The 20,862-nt window shown below is 39.1% G+C and overlaps 1 protein-coding gene across 2 annotated transcripts in view; it reads right to left on the bottom strand.

Annotated features, from left to right (window-relative positions):
• Positions 1–20,569, bottom strand: part of FBXO9 (F-box protein 9) — a 46,636-nt gene extending 26,067 nt beyond the window's left edge. The window contains exons 1-3 of one of the 2 annotated variants that reach the window (XM_045057652.1): positions 20,551–20,569; positions 15,812–15,895; positions 738–893 (exon numbers count right to left, since the gene is read on the bottom strand). In XM_045057652.1, coding sequence (XP_044913587.1) covers positions 738–881 — 144 coding nt within the window. In that variant the 5' untranslated portion in view covers positions 882–893; positions 15,812–15,895; positions 20,551–20,569. Of the gene's footprint in view, positions 1–737; positions 894–15,811; positions 15,896–19,713; positions 19,967–20,550 lie in introns of those variants that run through there. The other variant, XM_019830726.2, reaches the window with a different exon arrangement.
• Between the last annotated feature and the right edge of the window lie 293 nt (positions 20,570–20,862).

Below are 20,862 nucleotides of genomic sequence, written 5' to 3'. Positions count from 1 at the left end.
CGTCTATTTCCTAGTTTTTGATATTGTACTATAGCTATGTAAGATGTCACCAACACGGGACCTCCCTATACCTGTTTCTGTAACTGTTTCAAAATAAAAAAACAAAACAAATATGGATGTTTTTAGTTATCATGGTAATTTCAATTATTTACTGGCAAATCACTTGTAAGAAAAATTGATATAAAGATGATAGCCTCTATGGAATAGGAAAAATGGAAAGTGTGCTGTGCCTAGTTCACATAAGTAGCAGCATTCAAAATTTTTTCAGTGTGAGCACTTTCAAAATTTTCCAGAATAAGGAAATAATTAATGCATCATTATACATCTATTCAACACAAATTTTAACAAAATACCACATTAAGACCTTTGCAAAGGTATTAACATTTGAACAAGTTTTTTCTCTTTTAGTGCTTCTGCTAATAAATTCAGAGGCATCAATCTTTTAGAGACCAAATGGATCTCAGGGATCTATAAATTGCCAATGACAGTTCCACAAACATAGTATACCTCCAGAAAGAAGCCCATGAATGGTGTATCATCCAAAGTACCTAGAAGCAGAAGTGAAGGATGGACATACTGGTATACTTTCACACATGAGGAAAAGTTTTGTTATAATTATAAGTTATGTGCTTATTTCACCAGAACACAACTATAATGATCACTTGCTTAAGACCACGCAAATTCTCATGTGCAACTGGAAAAAAAAGTTACTTTGTCACAATGTCCATAATACTTAACTTTTCTTCCTTTGCCAGTTCTTGCTTTCCTTTGGTGTCTGCTTTCAGTAAAGAGCCTTTTGCTGCTGCTCTACAAGGCCGAGTTTCTAAATTGCTAGAGCCTACACCTGGAGCAAGTTCAAACATCCACTGAGCTCGAAACATCTGGAGTTGTGCCTAAGGAAGGAAAAAGTACTTTAGGATTCATTAAGGAAGAGTAGCTTAGCTCTGAACAATTTATCAACAGGTCCAACATCAATTTCCATATAAATAATAGAAGACTAGAAAACATGGTCTTTTAAGTTACTAATATCCATTCGACACATTATTTTCTAAAATAATGTTCTGCTTAAATCTTTAAAAAAATTATGAAGAGTCACCTAAGTTTATCTATATAGGAAAAATCTAATGGTATCAGAAAACCAAATTCTGTTGAGCTGAAAAGAGAGGCCATCACCTAGGGGCTGAACTTAGAAGCTTTCAAACACTTGTAACCTGGAATACATCATCTACTAGATATGAAAAGTGCTGTTAAAAATTCTCTAGTTCAACCTAAAACCTTTCAATAGCCATTCTCTTTTTTAAAAAGGAACTATTTTCTCTTATATATGTAATAGGAATTTTTAAATACAGAAAAAAAGTGAAGTTCCCATTTGTGGTAGACTGCTGTGCTGCCCAGATCCCTTTAGGAATGAAGGCACTGATGAGCCCACCTGCTGGGACGAATACTGGGACTAATACAGAAACAGCCCCCAGCTAGCTGTCAGCCCTTTCAGGTATTGTCTCAGCAAGATCACACCCCTTCCCAGGCAATCCCTACCCAATGACTACCAATGGCTGTTAAGTCTGAAAGGCTCTGGTTCCTCCATTCTGAGAACTACAGAATTGACTAAGGCCAATTCTTCCCTCCCTCTCCCTTCCATAGGGGTTGATCCCAAAAGCACTCCCTAGTAAACCTCCCTCATCATAATCTCCACCTTCAAGTCTGCTCTCTGGGAACCCAACTGGCAATGTCCCTTGTCCCAAAGAAGACCATTATCAACAGGACTGTGTATATTATTCCTAGTTTTTTTTGAAGAGGCATATATAAAATACATGTTTTTAAAATAATTTTTCTTGCCATTCTGTTTTAGTTCCCACCCTCCTACTTCTAACCCAAAACACATATACCTCTAACCTATAGAGTCTTTAGTAGCACTGAATGTCTATTAGATGACACATTTCATATAAGTTATTAAAAGTTTTAAATTCAGTAAGATATATTTATCTAATTACAATGAACATTTTTCTATTTCAGTGCACAAGGATTTACCCCATCCTTTTCAATGACTACAGTGTATTTCACTATTTGAATTCACCATTACTTAACACAAGTGATGGATATTTATGGTTTTATTCAATTTTTTCATAAAACTGCCGTAAAAAACATTTTTGTACATATGTATGTACTCAGTTTACTCATTATTTTCTTAAGATTAATTTTCTGCAATGTATGTTTTTCATTTTGTTCCATCTTGCTAGTCTGTCCCCCCAAAAAGTTGTAGCAGTTTATACGTCATGTGCACTGGTTAAGTGTTCTCCAAAGACTGAACAACAATGGGCATTGTTCACCAATCTGATTGTTTTAAGAAAACACCAGTGTAGATCTAACTTGTATTTTAAAAACTATGAGAGCAATAATCTCTTCAAATATTTAATAGCTATTTGTATTATTTTTCCATTAGCTATCCATTCATATCTATCTTGTGTCCCTCTTACTAATTTATAAGGATGTTCCATATACTGAGAGTGGGTATCAATCATCTGCCTATATGTGGTAAATAGTTTTTCTAGCTGATCATTTCTCTTGAATATATGTCTCTTCTACATATAGGTTTTAACTTTTAGGTGGTCAAATCCATCAATCTTTATAAGGTGATGGGTTTTGAGTTATGCCTTATATTTTGTTCTGTTGTTTTTTCTATTTTTAAGTAGGCTCCACACCCAGCATGGAGCCCAATGCAGGGCTGGAACTCACAATCTTGAGATCAAGACCTGAGCTGAGATCAAGAGTCAGACGCTTAACTGACTGAGCCACCCAGGCACCATGAGTTATGGCTTGTTTTGAACACTTTAAACTCATAAATCAAACTATATAACAGCAATTATTGTCATTTTCAACATGAGTACTCAGAATTTTCCAGAAGAAGGAAATAATTATTGTAGTATATATTTTGTTCAATGTAGAATATTATAAAATACTGCATTAAGATCTTTGCAAATGTTAACATTTGAACAAGTTTTCCTCTTTTGGGTTTCTGTTAATAAACTGAGAGGCCAAGTGAAACTCCAGGGTCCATAAATTACCAACAAGAGTTTCATGAAGATAGTGTACCTATAGGAAAGAAGCCCATGAGGAGTGGGGGTATCATCCAAAGTACCTAGAAGTAGCAGTAAGGGATGGATAAATTGGTTCTGCTGTTTGTGGAAGATGGTAAGTGGGAGGATCCTGAGCTCACCTCCTCTAATGGACACACCAAGACAACAAGTATATCTACTGCAATTAATTCTAAAAATGACCTGAAGATGCAGAACAGATCTTCCACAGCTAGTTGGAGAGAGAAGGCCACATTGAAAAGGGTAGGAAGAACAGAGACACAGTTGGAAACCAAATCCCCAGGGTAATTAACCTCTAACAGGAGGGATATCGCAAGCACAGAGGAGCAAGGGGATCACCCCACAGCAAGCACTGCCAGCCCTGGGAAGATGAGTCCTCATAACATCTGGCTTTAAAAATCGTGAGGCCTAACTCCTGGAGAGTTAGAGAGCTACTGGATGAGTCTCTACCCTTAAAGGGCCAGCACACTAAAAACCCTATCAGCAAATCACACAGAATCAGCACTTTGAAAGTGCCTAGGGTATACATGAAAGTATTTATTAATTAATGCCAGGACATGTGCCAAAGGTGCAGGTACCTGCAGGAGAGTTCTCCTGGAACAAAAGTGCTAATGGGTGCCATTTTTCTTCCCTCCCCCAGTCTGAAGACCTAGAGACATGCAAGAAGCAAATTCTAACACTATCCGTCTCCCTTCCTAACACTTGTGTGCCCCATAGCTGCATTTCCGTATAGACCTCCCGTGGAAAATAGTTACATTTTTCTCTCGTCGAAAATAGCTACAGCCAGCAGGCAGCCCTGGGCAGGACCAGCACCCCTCCAAAGTGACTCCTTTCATGGGAATGGAGGGAGATACCCCACAAAAATAACACATCAATTCCTGCAGCCAGGATCTTAGCTGGCTGTGCTGGGAGAAGCCGTGCCCTTTGGTGTGCCTGCAGCTGTCAGTAGCAGTTAATTGCAGACAGCCAACATGAAGACTGACTCCACCAACTGTAAAGTCTATAGCAGCTACAGTCGGGCATCTAACAGCACCAAGAGCAAAACCCGTCCAGTGCACCTATAGCAAACAGCAGATTACTGAAACCAGCTGGACCTGGAACAGTCCAACCTATCAGCATGCCCATATCAATCACAGCTCAGCCACAACAGGAGGGCACAAACAGCCCACACAGAGGACACTCATGGGACTGCCTGGTTCTGGTGACCAGAGGATTGAGCTACAGAGCATCTCAGAACCTCTTCTATACAAGGCCACTACTTTTTTTTTTAATGTTTTTTTTTTTTAATTTTTTTTTTTCAACGTTTATTTATTTTGAGACAGAGACAGAGCACGAATGGGGGAGGGGCAGAGAGAGAGGGAGACACAGAATCGGAAACAGGCTCCAGGCTCTGAGCCATCAGCCCAGAGCCCGACGCGGGGCTCGAACTCACGGACTGCGAGATCATGACCTGGCTGAAGTCGGACGCTTAACCGACTGCGCCACCCAGGCGCCCCTAATGTGTTTTTTTTTGAGAGCGCACGCGCACACACACACACAGCAGGGGACGGGCAGAGAGAGGGAGACAGAGGATCCAAAGCAGGCTCTGAGCTGTCAGCACAGAGCCAGACACAGGGGTCCAAGCCCGAGAATTGTGAGATCATGACCTGAGGCAAAGTTGGATGCTCAACTGACTGAGCCACTCAGGCTCCCCAAGGCCACTACTTCAAGACTAGGACATGTAGCTGACCTACCTAACACAGAGAAACAGAGACAAAATGAGGAGACAGAGAAAAATGTCCCAAATGAAAGAACAAGACAAAAATCACCAAAAAAAGAGCTAAATGAAACCAAGATAAGCAATATGCCTAATAAAGAGTTCAAAGTAATGGTCATAAAGATACTCAACAGGGGCACCTCAACTAAGCATCCAACTTCAACTCAAGTCATGATCTCACAGCTTGTGAGTTTAAGCCTCACGTCGGGCTCTGTGCTGACAGCTCAGAGCCTAGAGCCTGCTTTGGATTCCGTCTCTGTCTCTCTCTGTCCCTCCCCTGCCCATGCACCATCTATCTGTCTGTCTCTCTCTCATATAAGTACTTAGAAAATAAATAAATAAAGATACTCAACAGACTTATAAGTGGATGAACTCAGTAAGAACTTCAACCAAGAGATAGAAAATATAAAAAAGAATGAATCAGGGGTGCCTGGATGGCTCAGTCGGTTAAGCGTCCAACTTCAGCTCAGGACACGATTTCATGGTTCATGGGTTTGAGCCCTGCAGTGGGCTCTCTGCTGTCAGTGCAGAGCCTACTTCAGATCCTCTGTCTTCCTCTCTCTCTGTAGCCCCCACTGCTTGCGTGCGCTCTCTCAAAAATAAACATTAAAAAAAAAAAAAAAAAAGAGTTGAAAAACTTAGTAACTGAAATGCAAAATACATTAAAGGGAATCAACAGCAGATCAGAGGACACAGAAGAATGGGTCAGTGATGTAATGAAAAGCAACCAAGCCAAACAGAAAAAAAGAAAAATATTAAAAAATGAGAATAGTTAAGGGACCTTTGTAACATCATCAAGTGTGACATTATTTGCATTATAAGGGTCCCAGAAGGAGACAGAGAGACACAAAACTTACTTGAAGAATAATAGCTGAAAAGTTCCCGAATCTGGAATGGAAAACAGATATCCAGGTCGAGAAAGCACATATTGCCCCAACAAGATGAACCCAAGGAGGTCCACACAAAGACACATATTAAAAATGGCAAAAAGTAATGATGAAGAGAGAATCTTAAAAACATCAAAACAAAACAGTTACATACAAGAGAAACCCCGTAAGGTTATCAACTGATTTTTCAGCAGAAACTTTACAGGCTAGAAGGGAGGGGCATGCTCTATTCAAAGTGCTGAAAGCAGGGGGGCCTGGGTGGCTCAGTCAATTAAGCCTCCAGCTCTTGATTTTGGCTCAAGTCATGATCTTGTGGTCATGAGATTGAGCCTCTTATCAGGCTCTGCACTGGGTGTAGAGTCTTCTCGAGATTCTCTCTCTCTCACTCGTCCTTTGCCCCTCCTGCACTCATGCTCTCTCTCAAAAAAAAAAAAAAAATTAAAAAATTAAAAATTAAAAAAAAAAGTGCTGAAAGGGAAAAACCTACAACCAAGAACACTCTACTCAGCAAGGCTATTACTCAGAATAGAAGAGATAAGGAGTTTTCCAGACAAAAAAAAGAGTTAAAGAAATTCATCACCACTAAACCAGCCTTACAACAAATGTTAAAGAGAATCCTTTAAGTGAAAAGGAAAGGCCATAACTAGAAGATATTGATAGAAAAAAAATGCAACAGTAAAAGCAAACATATAGTTAAGGCAGTAGATGAATCACTTATGAAGCCAGAATGGAGGTTAAACAATAAAAGTGATAAAATCAATCGTACCTATAAAAAAAATTAGTCATGGGATACACAAACTAAAAAGATGTAAAATATGGCATCATATGCAAAAAGCAGGGGACAGGGAATGAAGATTTAGTGCTTTTAGAAAGTGTTTGAACTTGGGGGGCCTGGGTGGCTCAGTCAGTTAAGGATCTGACTTCGGCTCAGGTCATGATCTTGCGGTTTGTGAATTCGAGCCCAACATCAGGCTCTTTGCTGACAGTCAGAGCCTGCAGCCTGCTTCAGATGCTGTGTCTCTCCCTCTCTCTACCCCTCCCATGCTTATGCTCTGTCTCTCAATAATAAATAAATGTTAAAAAAAAATAAAAATAATTTTTTAAGTATTTGAACTTATATAACTATCAATTTAATATAGACTGGCACAAACATAGGATATGATATACAAACCCCCTGGTAACCGCAAGTGAAAAAACCATAATAGACACACAAAAAATAAAGAGTAAGGAATCCAAACATAACATTAAAGAAAGCCATCAATCACAAGAGAGCAAGAAAACAGGAAAAAAGAGAGAAAATACAAAAACCCCAAAACAATTAACAAAATGGCAATAAGAATATACCTAACAACAAGTACTTTAAATGTAAATGGACTAATTGCTCTACCGAAAATACAGGGTGGTGAATGGATAAAAGACCCACCACCTATATGCTGCCTACAAGAGACTGACTTATAAGAGACTCACTTCAGAGTCTGGAAGATGGCAAGAGAGTGGGAGGACTCTAGGATCACCTCATCTCACAAATACAACCAGATAACTATCAAATCATCCTAAATACTCCAGAAATTGAGCCGAAGACTGGCAGAACAAGCTCCACAACTATAAAGAAGAAGCCACACAGGAGAAAGTAGGAAGTGCTACACACAGTGTGGAAGATAAACAGATGGTGGCCACTGCAGTGGGGAGGGAGCCCCGGTTGTGAAGAAGGGCAAGAGGCAGACTAACAAACAGGGGAGAGCACAGAGTGGACACCTACTACCTAACTTGCTTATACCAAACCCCAGCACCCCATGCTCCAGAGAAATGGGTTCAAAATCAAATGGCCATCAACTTAATACAGACTGCTATATGCAGAAGAGGTTATAAACAAACCTAATAGTAATCAAAGGTCAAAAACCACTAATAAATATATAAAGAATAAAGAGAAAGAAATCTAATATATCATTAAGAAAACCAACAAACCATCGGACAGACAAAAAAGGATCTGAAAAAAATCTTCAGAAACCACCAAAGAAAATATAAAATGGCAATAAATACTTATCAATAATTACTTTGAATGTAATAAACACTCCAATCAAAATGCACAGGGTGACAGAATGGATAAAAAAACTAGACCCATCAATATGCTGCCTACAAGAGATTCATTTGACACCTAAAGACACCTGCAGATTGAAAGCGAGGGGATGGAGAAACATCTATCATGCTAACAAACGTCAAAAGAAAGCTGGAGTAGCAATACTTCTGTAGGACAAACTAGACATTAAAACAAAGACTATCACAAAAGCAAAAGAAGGACAGTGCATAATATTAAAGGGAGAATCCAAAAAGAAGATATAACAATTGTAAATATCTATGCACCCAACACAGAAGCACCCAAATACATAAAACAGATAATAGCAAACATAAAGGAACGAATCAATAATAGAATACTAGGAAGGGACTTTAACACCCCATTTATACCAATGGACAGATTTAAACAGAAAATCAAAAAGAAAAAGATGGTTTTGAATGACACACTGGAACAGACAGACTTAACAGATATACCCTAATATTCCATCCTAAAACAGCAGAATATTCTTTTCAAGTGCACAAGGAACATTTTCTGGAAAGATCACATATTAGCCCACAAAACAAGACTCAACAAATGCAAGAAGAGTGAAGCCATACCGTTTCTGACCATAACACTATGAAACTAGAAGTCAACCACAAGAAAAAATCTGGAAAGACCAAAATACAGGGAGGTTAAATAACATAATACCAAACAATGAATGAATCAACCTGGAAATAAAAGAAGAAATTAAAAAGTACATGGAAACAAATGAAAATTAAAACACAACAGTCCAAAACCTTTGGAATACAGCAAAAGCAGTTCTAAGAGGGAAGTTTATAGCAATACAGGTCACCTCAAGATCTCAAATAAACAACCCAACCTTATACATAAGGGAGCTAGAAAAAGAACAAACAAAACCTAAAACCAGAAGGAAGGAAATAATAAAGATTAGAGCAGAAATAAATGTTATAGAAACTAAAAAAATAGAACAGATCAATGAAACCAAGAGCTGCTTCTTTGAAAACAAAATCCATACAATTGATAAACCTGTAGCCAGACTTACCAAAGAGAGAAAGAGAAAGAGAGAGAGAGAGAGAGAGAGAGAGAAAGGACTCAAATAAATACAACTGCAAATTGAAGGAAAGCTGAAAGAAATTTAATCAGTAATGAAAACCTTTCAACAAAAGTCCCAGAGCAGATGGCTTCATAGGCAAATTCTACCAAACATTTAAAGAGTTAATATCCATCCTCAAACTGTTCCAAAAAATAGAAGAGGAAGAAAAACTTCCAAATTCATTCTATGAGGCCAGCATTACCCTGATACCACCACCACTAAAAAAGAGAAGTACAGGCCAATATCCCTGATGAACATAGATGCAAAAATCCTCAACAAAATACTAGCAAACTGAATCCAACAATACATTTAAAAAAAATAATTCACCATGATCAAGTAGCATCTAATTCTGGGTTGCAAGGGTGGTTTAATACTTGCAAGTCAATCAACATAATACATAATATCAATAAGAACCATGTAATCATTTCAATTGATGCAGAAAAAGCATTTGACAACGTACCACACCCACTCATGATAAAAACCCCAACAAAATAGGTATAGAGGGAACATACATCAACATAATAAAGGCCATATATTAAAAACGCACAGCTATATATATGGTCAACTGATCTTTGACAAAGCAGGAAAGAATAGCCAATGGGAAAAAGACAGACTCTTCAATAAATGGTTTTGGGAAAACTGGACAGCAACATGCAAAAGAATGAAAATGGACCACTTTCTTACATCATACACAAAAATAAATTCAGAATAAAGACCTAATGTGAGACTTGAAACCATAAAAACCCTAGAAAAGAGCACAGACAGTAATTTCTCTGACACTGGCCATAGCAACTTTTCTAGATAGGTCTCCTGAGGCAAGGGAAACAAAAGCAAAAATAAACTATTGGAAGACTCTGTCAAAATAAAAACCTGCACAGCAAAGGAAACAATCAAACTAAAAAGCAACCTACTGAATAGAGAAGATATCTGCAAATGACATGTTTGATTAAGGGCGAGTACCCAAAATCTATAAAGAACTGATACAATTCAACATCTAAAAACTAATCTAACTAAAAATGGGCAGAAGACATGAACAGACATTTTTCCAAAGACACACAAATGGCCAACAGACACATGAAAAGATGCTCAACATCACTCATCATCAGGGAAATGCAAACCAAAACCACAATGAGATATCACCTCATACCTGTCAGAATGGCTCAAATCAACAACACAAGGTGTTGGCAAGGATGTGGAGAAAAAGGAATCCTCCTGCACTTCTGGTGGGAATACAAATTGGTATAGCCAATACGGAACAAGGCATGCAGGTTCCTCAAAAAATTAAAAATAGAACTACCCTATGATTCAGTAATTGCACTACTGGTTATTTAACCAAAGAATACAAAAGTACTAATTCAAAGGGACACATGCACCCCTATGTTTATAGAAGCATTATTTACAACAGCAAAGATATGGAAGTAGCCCAAGTGTCTATAGATAGATGAATGGATAAGGAAGAAGTGCCATATATATACAATGGAATGTTATTCAGTCATAAAAAGAATGAAATCTTGCCATTTGCAATGACATGGGTAGAGCTGGAGAGTATAATGCCAAGCAAAATAAGTCAGAGAAAGATAAATGCCATATAACTTCACTCATAAGTGGAATTTAAGAAACAAATGAGCAAGGGGGGAAAAAAGAGAGGGAGACAAACCCATAGAGAACTCTGAACTATACAAAATAAACTGATGGTTAACTGTTAACTACAGAGAACAAACTGATGGTTACCAGAAGGGAGGTGGGTGGGGCATAGGTCTTGAGTACACTTGTCATATGGTGAGCAAAGGGTGATGTATGGAATGGTATACCCGAAACTAATATAACACTGTATGTTACCTTACTGGAATTAAAATAAAAACTGAAAAAAAAAAAAAACCTATTTGTATTTTCCAAAGTTTATGTAATGGGACTAAACTGAGACTTTTTATGGGACTAAACCATAAAAAAAAATTCATTCAGCTATGAAAATGGTAACAAAACATAGCAGCCAAGGTCCAAGAGCATTATCAGGTTTTAACTTTTGCGTACAGTATTTAATGCACAGGAAATTTTTTTTGTAATTTGTGTGACAGAAATATTTAGAGATAAACCAATCAAATGTAGTTTTAGTCAGAAAAAAAAAAAAAGACTCACTTCAAATCTAACAACACATACAGACTGAAAGTGAAGACAGAAAAATATATACCATGTAAACAGAAGCAGAAAAAAAAGCAATGCCTGTATCAGACAAAATAGACTTTGAAATAAACATCACAGCAAGAGACAAAGACACTACACAATAGTGTAAAAGGGATAAAAGAATCACTCTAAAAGGAGGACGTAACAATTATAAATACCTATGCACCCAATACAGGAGAACTTAAATACATAAAGCAAATATTAACAAAGAAAAAAATGGATGGTAACACAATAGTAGGGGACATGAACAATTCATTTACACCAATAGACAAATCATCCAGACAGAAAATCAATAAGAAAACCAACAAAAATCTATCAACACACTAGACCAGATGGACGTAACAAATATACACAGAACGTTCCAACCAAAATCAACAGAATACACGTTTTTCAAGTGTAAATGAAACAATCTCCAGGACAGAGGACATGTTAGGCCACAAAACAAGTTCCAATTTTAAAAGTTTGAGATGGTTACCAGAGAGGAGGTGAGTGAGAGGATGGGTGAAACAGGTGATGAGGATTAAGGAGTGCACCTGCTGTAATGAGCATCGGGTAATGTATAGAATTGAATCACTATATTCTACACCAGAAAACTATTACTGTATGTTAGAATTAAAAAACTAAAAAGTTTGAGATCATATCAAGCATCTTCTCTGAACACTATGAAACTAGAAAGCCATTAAAAGAAAAACACTGGGCAAACTACAAACACACAAAACAGCTAAATAACACCTTACTAGACAACCAATAAATCAACAAAGAAATCAAAGAGGAAATAAAAAAATACATGGAGACAAATGCAAATGGAAAACACAATGGTCCAAATTCTTTGGGATGCAGTGTAAGTAGTTTTAAGAGGAAAATTCACAGTGATACAGGCTTACTTCAAGAAACAAGAAAAATCTCAAACAATCTAACCTTACACTTTAAGGAACTAGGAGAACAAAGCCCAAAGCCAGTACAAAGGAGGATATAATAAAGATCAGAGCAGACATAAATTAAATAGAGACTTAAAAAACAATAGAAATGATCAATGAAACCAACAGCTGGTCCTTTGGAAAAAAAAGAGAGTGAGCAAGAGAGGGATAAACATTTAGCCAAACCCAAAAGACACAAAGAGTCGTCAAGTAAGTAAACGCAGAAAAGGAGGAGAAGATATTACGACTGACACCACAGAAATACAAAGAATTCCAAGACAATATTTGAAAAGGCATGTGCCAACGAATGGACAACATAGAAGAAATGGATAAATTCCTAGAAACATATAATCCTCCAAAACTGAATCAAGAATAGAAAATTTGAACAGATCAAATACCTTAACAAAATTGAACTGGTAATCAAAACACTCCAATGAACAAAAGTCCAGGACTAGATGACTTCACAGGTGAGTTCTATCAAACATTGAAAGAAGAGTTAATATTTAGTCTTCTCAAACCATTTCAAAAAACAAAGAGGAAGGAAAACTTCCAAATTTATTCTACAAGGCCAGTATTACCCTGATACCAAAACCAGACAAAGACACCATCTCTGATGACCATAGATGTACAAATCCTCAACAAAATATTAACAAACTGAATTCAGTAATACATTGAAAGGATCATTCACCACAATCAAGTGGAATTTATTCCAGGAATGCAAGCGTGGTTCAATATATGCCAATCAATCAATGTGAAACTTTACCCTAACAGGTATAAAAACCATATGATCATCTCAACAGATGCAGAAAAAACATTTGACTAAATTCAATATCCACTCATGATAAAAACTCAAGTGGGTTTAGAAGGAACATACCTCAACATAAAAAAGGTCATATATGACAAACCCACAGCTAATATCATACTCAACGGTGAAAAACTGAAAGATTTTCCTTTAAAGGAAAATCAGGAACAGGACAAGGACACCCACTCACCACTTTTACTCAACATAATACTGGAAGTGCTAGTGGCAGCAATCAGACAAGAAATAAAAGGCATCCAGACTGGTAAGGAAGTAAAAAACTCACTATTTCCAGATACATATAGAAAATCCTAAGACTCCACAAAAAATTTTTTTGAAAAATGAATTCAGTAAAGCTGCAGGACACAAAATATAAAGAAATCTGTCACATTTCTGTACACTGAGAACAAAGTAGTAGAAAGAGAAATTAAGAAAATAATCCTAAATGGGATTATTATTATTAATTGCACTTGACAGAATACTAGGAATAAATTTAATCAAGGAGGTGAAAGAGCTATACTTTAAATTTTTTTTTAACGTTTATTTATTTTTGAGACAGAGAGAGACAGAGCATGAATGGGGGAGGGTCAGAGAGAGAGGGAGACACAGAATCTGAAACAGGCTCCAGGCTCTGAGCGGTCAGCACAGAGCCCGACGCGGGGCTCGAACTCACGGACTGTGAGATCATGACCTGAGCTGAAGTCAGACGCTTAACCGACTGAGCCACCCAGGTGCCCCAGAAAGAGCTATACTTTAAAAACTGTCAGACATTGATGAAAGAAATGGAAAACAACACACATAACTGGAAAGATATCCCATGCTTGCATAAAGAATTAATATTGTTAAAGTGTCCATACTACCCAAATCAAATCTACAGATTCAATGCAATCCCTATCAAAATACTAACAGTAGTTTTCACAGAACTAGTACAAATAATCTCAAGATTTGTATGGAACCACAAAGACCCTAAGGAGCCAAAGCAATCTTGAGAAAGAACAAAGCTGGAAGTTATCACAACTCCGAATTTCAAGATATACTACAAAGCTACAGTAATCAAAACAGTATGGTACCGGAACAAAAATACACATAAAGATCAAAAGAACAAAGAGCACAGAAATAAACCCACGCTTATATGGTTAATTAATCTACAAGAAAGGAGGCAAGAATACAGAATGGGGGAAAGACAGTTTCTGTAATAAATGGTGCCAAGAAAACTGGACAGCTACATGCAAAAGAATGAAAGTGGACCACCTTCTTACACCACACACTAAAATAAAATCAACATGAATTAAAGACCTAAATGTAAGTCCTGAAACCATAAAAGTCCTAGAAGAAAACATAGGGACTAATCTCTTGGACATTGGTCTCAGCAACATATATACGCATATGTCTCCTCAGGCAAAGGAAACAAAAGCAAGAATAAACTATTGGGACTACATCAAGATAAAAAGCTTTGCGCAGCAAAGGAAATCATCAACAAAACAAAAAGGCAATCTGCTGAATGGGAAAAGACATTTGCAAATGATAATCCAAAATATATAAAGAATTTACACAATTCAATAATAAATAATCCTATTTATAATGGTCAGAGGACCTGAATAGACATTTTTCTAAAAAAGACAATAGCCAAGAGACTCATGGAAAGACGTTCAATCTCACTAATCATCAGGGAAATGCAAATCAAAATCACAGTGAGATACTGCCCTACCCTTGTCAAGATGGCTAGAATCAAAAAGATAAGGAATAACAAGTACTGGCTAAGATGAGGAGAAAAGGGCACCTTTGTGTCCTGCTGGTGGGAATGTAAATTGTTCCAACCGCTGTGGCAAACAGCATGGAAGTTTCTCAAAATATTAAAAATTGAAATAGTGTAACAATCCAGTAATTCCACTACTGGGTATTTATCCAAAGAAAACAAAAACACTAATTTGAAAAGACATATGTACCTAAAAAGAAAAGTTAAAAAATAAATAGGTAAGATATATGTACCTCTATGTTCATTCCAGCATTATTTGCAATAGCCAAGAAAGGGAAGTAATCTAAAGTATCTAGTGATAGATAAATGGATAAAGAAGATATGGGGTATGTGTGTGTCTATGTGTGTGTGTATACATACATACACAATGGAATATTAATCATAAAAAAAGAATGCGATCTTGCTATTTCTTTTTAAAAAAAAAATTTTTTTTTTTAATGTTTATTTATTTTTGAGACAGAGACAGAGCATGAACGGGGGAGGGCCAGAGAGAGAGAGACACAGAATCTGAAACAGGCTCCAGGCTCTGAGCTGTCAGCACAGAGCCCGACGCGGGGCTCAAACTCACGGACCGTGAGATCATGACCTGAGCCGAAGTCGGACGCTTAACCAACTGAGCCACCCAGGTGCCCCACGATCTTGCTATTTCTGACAACATGAAATGGACCTAGGGAGTATAATGCTAAAAGAAATCACAGAAAGATAAATACTATATGATTTCACTTATATGTAGAATCTAAAAACAAATGAAAAGACAAGCAAACAAAACACAGAAACAGATTCATAAATACAGAAAAGAAACTGGTGGTTGGCAGAGGGGACATGGGACAATGGGTGAAATGGGGATTTAGTACAAACTTCCAGGGTTGCCTGGCTGGCTTTGTTGGTAGAGCATGAGACTCCTGATCTGGGGGTCGTAAATTCATGCCCCACGCTGGGTATGGAGATTACTTAAAAATAAAATCTTAAAAAAAGAAAAAACAGAAGTACAAACTTCCAGTTAAAAAATAAGACACAGAGATGAAAAGTACAGTATAGGGAATACAGCCAATAATACTGCAACAACATATGGTGATAAATGATTTAAAAAAAAATCTGTAAGATAGCTTTAATTTGCTTATTCTGTAAACCAGTACGAAGGTACAGTTAAATTCAATGCAAATAAAAACCGATATATCTTTGTAAGTACGACCAATTTTTGCTCATGTATGGAAAGTAATGGAATAAGAATTAAATATACACTTGAAGAAACATGCCTGCAGATCTGTTTCAGCAGGGCTTTCATTTTCATCATCTCCTGCTCTGACAGTATCAGAATGACAATCTTCCTCAGCTTCTGCCTGAAGGGGAAAACAAAATAATCATCAGGAATATGCAAACATCAGTTTCCCTTTGTAATCCACATCTCCTTGAGCTACTTGCCCAGTGAAATATTTAGTTGCTTCTCTCTCATCTCCTTCACAGTTAAGTTTAATGATTCCAGTAGAATAAAATTCCACACTTTTTTTTTTAACAGTGCAGAATAAACAACTTTACTGGACTCCAGTTAAAATGTTATGGTAGATGATTTAAAACAGGTCTGCTTTAGAAAATAACATTTAGTTGTAGCAAAGAGTTCAGCAAATAGTTTTCTTTTCATCCAGCACTTAAAAGGCCATTTTTAGTCCATAGGTAGATGCCCTTCCTTTTACACCACTGGCATGTTACTAATATGTCAATGCGACTTTTCTCTTATTATTTTAAACATCCTGGGAAAGGTCATTAATTAAAGACATGTAATAGTGAATGTTTCTGTAAAGAAACCTGTTCTGTCTTATAAACCCAGATTTATATATACTGGATTGATTTAAGTGGAAAAAAAATGGGCTGGAATTACTGTGCAATGGTTTGGGGCTTAACAGAGGTCTCAGGTCAGTTTCCTTGCATTTTATCCTTTTATTCTCAATATATGTTTGCTAAGTTAAACTGAATCCTACTTTCCAGTGAAAATGAAATGCTTCCTCAGTTCAGTCTGTTAGCTAACAGGCTCAGTAGCAAATGGGACTTGCTCAACACTTCATGTGTTCAGTCCCACAATGTGGTAATAGGGGAAATGACCAGAGGGTTAGAAATTAGAATAAAACCTACTTAATTTCACTTGTTTCCAAGATGCAAGCTTTATAATTGTAAATTTTCACTATAATTTGTTTCTAGGACAAAACACATTAACACAAATTTTTGAACTTGGCAACCAGACAGACTTGTACTACTTTACAGCACAACATAAATAAGCCTCATTTCATATCTTATCTCTGGCAACCAGACTCAAAGCAGAGGTGACTTTAAGACTTGAACTAATTAGTATATTGGAAAGTGCTGGGCACACCGCAAAGGATAAATTAATGAAGATATCAATGAAAGAGGCCAAGATTCTGAATTAATTTCCAGAAAAATGGAAAATGGAAGCATTAATGTATTATCAAATATATTTTTTGGTCTCTTTAAGCTGGGAGCTTTTGTACTAATAGGAAAACCTATAATGAAGGACTCTGAATTTTTTTTTAATTAAAAAAAATTTTTTTATTTACTTTTTAAATTTACTTATTTTGAGAGAGACAGTGCAAGTGGGAAGGGACAGAGAAGGAGACAGCAAGGATCCCAGGCAGGCTCTGTGCTGCCAATACAGAGCCAAATGCAGGGCTTAAACTGAAGAAACTGTGAGATCATGACCTGAGGAGAACCAAGAGTCAGACACTTAACTGATTGAGCTACCCAGGTACCCCAGGACTTTGAATTTATAGACCCCATTGAGGAGCATCTTTCTATCCTTAAATAAGAGGCTGCTTTATCACTGTAAACACTAAGTGCAGCTAATGGGAGGGGACCTGAGCTCCCTCTGACATCCTCTTAGTAACTCAGCCTTCTAACTCTGGCCTAGCAGTCTTACTAAAGTGACTTCATTCCAGAGCCTCCCCTGCTCTCTCCAGCTCATGCTCTTGCACATGCTGCTTGCTCTCTCCATATGGAATAACTTCTTCCTCACTTGGTAACTTCTCATCCTTCAAGGTTCAGTTCAGGGATCATCCCAGTAAGTATAATCATTTCAACTGCCTTTGTTTCCCTACAACATGTGTGCTTGTATCATAGCATTTAACAACTGTATTGAGATTATTTTTGTCTCTTTGCTAGAGTCAGTGCATTGGGAACAGGATCAGTCATATTAGTAACCTTAGAGGGCCAAACACATTGCTTAAGTTGTAGAAAAAGCCTGTCCAGGCTTCACCTTTCACATCTGTGAAGAGAGGGTTGTTGGATTTGATAACCTCCGAGGTACTTTTTCATATGTGACATTTTATGATTAACAGTTTACCATAAATCGGGGCACCTGGGTGGCTCAGTTGGTTGGGCGTCCGACTTTGGCTCAGGTCATGATCTCACAGTCCATGAGTTCGAGCCCCACATCAGGCTCTGTGCTGACACCTCAGAGCCTGGAGCCTGCTTCAGATTCTGTGTCCCTCTCTTGCTCTGCCCTTCTCTCACTAGTGCTCGGTCTCTCTAAAAATGAATAAACATTAAAAATAAGTAAATAAAAATTTTTACCATAAATCACCTTACAGGTCTGGTTATATTGGAGATCTAGTATTCGTTGGGGTCTAGCACCAATAGGAGCTCAAAAAAAATTGTTTGAATTAACAAAAAATGTCATGTGGACATACAGAGCATGTCTAAAGAATGAGGAAAAGAAACAGGAAATCTTTAATACAGAAAGCATCTTCTCCCCTGAGTTCCTGCGTTGTTCTTGACTTCCGGTCCTTTATTACTTTGATATTGGCAGTATGATGACTATCAAACTTGAGGTTTTACTACATTTTGTCAACTCAAATACTACTTGAAATAAGTAGGTCCCCAGCTGTCACCCAGAGATTTTCATTTTATTTTTCCTAATTGAGTCAAGCTAAACATCACCTTTCACTTGAGTTGCTTATGTCTTCATCATTTTACTCCTGTTTTGCAGATGGGATTAATGAAATATAAAAAGTTAAGTGCTTGGGGCGCCTAGGGGCTCAGTTGGTTGGGTGTCCGACTTCCGCTCAGGGCTTGATCTCATGGTCCGTGAGTTTGAGCCCTGCGTGGGGCTCTGTGCTGACAGCTCAGAGCCTGGAGCCTGCTTCAGATTCTGTGTCTCCCCCTCTCTCTATCCCTCCCCTGCTCACACTGTCTCTCTCTCAAAAATAAATAAACATTAAAAAAAAAAAAGTTAAGTGCTTAATCCTGGTCGGTCAGAGAACTATTCTGAAAGCTTAAGGGCATAATCAATTACTGCTTTTTCTATCATTCTGGTTAATTTAACAAAATAAATTCACCCATCCATTTATTTAATAAAACATCTGAGTGTCAGCTCATTAGTTTGGTATCATTTCACACCTGATTCATTCAATCCTAGTTAGTCTCTCAGATGGAAAATGTACTCAAAGCCAAAGAAAGGCAGTTCAGGGTAGAGACTACACATTCCAGCATGCAACAGTCCCATGGAATTTGCGTTGTCAATTTCTGGAGCTTAAGCCAGTCTCTCCATTTGGACCGCACTGACGCTGCTCAGGCCCTCACCGCTACGAAGAGAGACATAATCTCTCTGATCCCACACCGCCAGGACCGCCTGCCAACATCCTACCCATGGCACTTGATGCGTCACGGGGCAGGTGCGTCCTAAACCCAGGACTCCTTAAAGGACCTGAACGGCTTCTCCGTGGGTACTGCTTGCTGGAGGGGTAACAATCAACAAGTTGTCTCCGTTTGCCAAGGTTCCCCCAGCCAATTTCAGATGCTGCAACGGCTCACCTGAACCTACCCTCACTGCTTTTGATAAAATCCCTCGAGGGGCACATCCTGAGCAAACCAAAAAGAGGCATTCTTTTCTGTGGTCCTGCAAACCCGCTCTTTCTCACACCGGATCCCCGCTGCGGGGGGTTCAAGCAGGAGGGAACGCAATGGAGCGGTCGGGGATGGTACCCGCTCCACTCCCTCTCAGGCCAAAGGCCCCACAATGGGTGGCGGCCGAGCAGCTCCTACTCCTCCCAGTCTCCACTTCCCGCTCTCTCGGGGCTCCTCCCAGGCCTAGCCCCTCCTTCACACCGCACTCCCACCTCGCAGTGTCCCTGTGAGCCCCCTCCCGGGTTACCATGCTGGCGAGGCGGCCGGCCGCCGTCGAGGGGCTCTCCGCACCCCCTCTGCACCGCTCCCCCGAGGAGATGTGCTGGGTGTCCGGGTGTCTACTCCTGACCGTCCGCTTCAACAGGGCTTAGCAGAGTTCTCGGTCGGAGAAGCGCACCAGGCAGCGGCAGTAACTGCGGGCCCGGCGTACGGCAGCCATCTTCGCAGGGCAGGGGGCCAGATCCGGGCGCGCTAGAGCGACGGCCGGGAACTCGCGGAGCGGAGGGACGCCCGCAGCCAGCGGAGGCCGAGGACCGAGCGAGCACCAGAGCGTCGACGCTGCTGAAAACCCCGGACGCCGCGGAGGAGCTGCCCCCTCTACTGCGGAAACCTGTGCGGACGCACCGAGCATGCGCAGTGCCGCTGCCGCGTGCGTGCGCCTCACGGCTCCCTGGCCTCGAGCGCGCTCCCTAGTGGAGGGGTAGGAGGTGTGCGCGAGGTCGCCTTGGCAGTCAGATCACCAATTTGCCGACTTCGAATTCAACCTATGTATTCGTCTCAGTGACCACTTATGCAAACTTGAACAAGCATTATATCAAAAATGTTTATAACTCAAATCTAGGGTTGAGACCTTAAGGTAAATATCCCTTCAGGAGCATCGAACTTGGTGCTCAGGAAAGTCGCTACACGCTTTTCAGGGACTCTGGTTCGAGTCCTACGCCAGGATTTCAGGGAAACGGAGAAACCCCACTGCAGTCACAGGCTGTTATAATGGCTAAACTTTTTGCAAGTACGTACTTGGAAGTTCAGGAAAAGATAAGCTTAGTATAGAAGCAGGGCGAAAGAATGCCATGGCAAGACTTGCCTTACTACAAGTGTCTCCGTTTGCATCCCATCATGCAAGAGCGAGAAAGACGTTGAGACTCCTAAGGCCCTGAAACCCGAGTCCAGAGGAGACGGAGCCCGCAATGTACTCTGGGGTTTGTAGTCCGCTGTGCCGCGTAGAGCGTCGGAACTTATCCGCAATACGAGCCCCACCTCTTAAAGCCCAAACACCTGACTTTGTTTCCTCACAAGACACTCCTTTATCGGGCGATTTATTATTTTGCCGCACTTTACATTGTTTTAAATACGGAAGTTTGCATGCTTTGTAAAAACCTACACTCTTACAGCCCCT

This window comes from Felis catus, chromosome B2, assembly GCF_018350175.1.
Source record: "Felis catus isolate Fca126 chromosome B2, F.catus_Fca126_mat1.0, whole genome shotgun sequence".
NCBI lineage: Eukaryota > Metazoa > Chordata > Mammalia > Carnivora > Felidae > Felis > Felis catus.
Note: the sequence above shows the minus strand (reverse complement) of the source record. Positions and strands in the feature narration are given on the sequence as shown.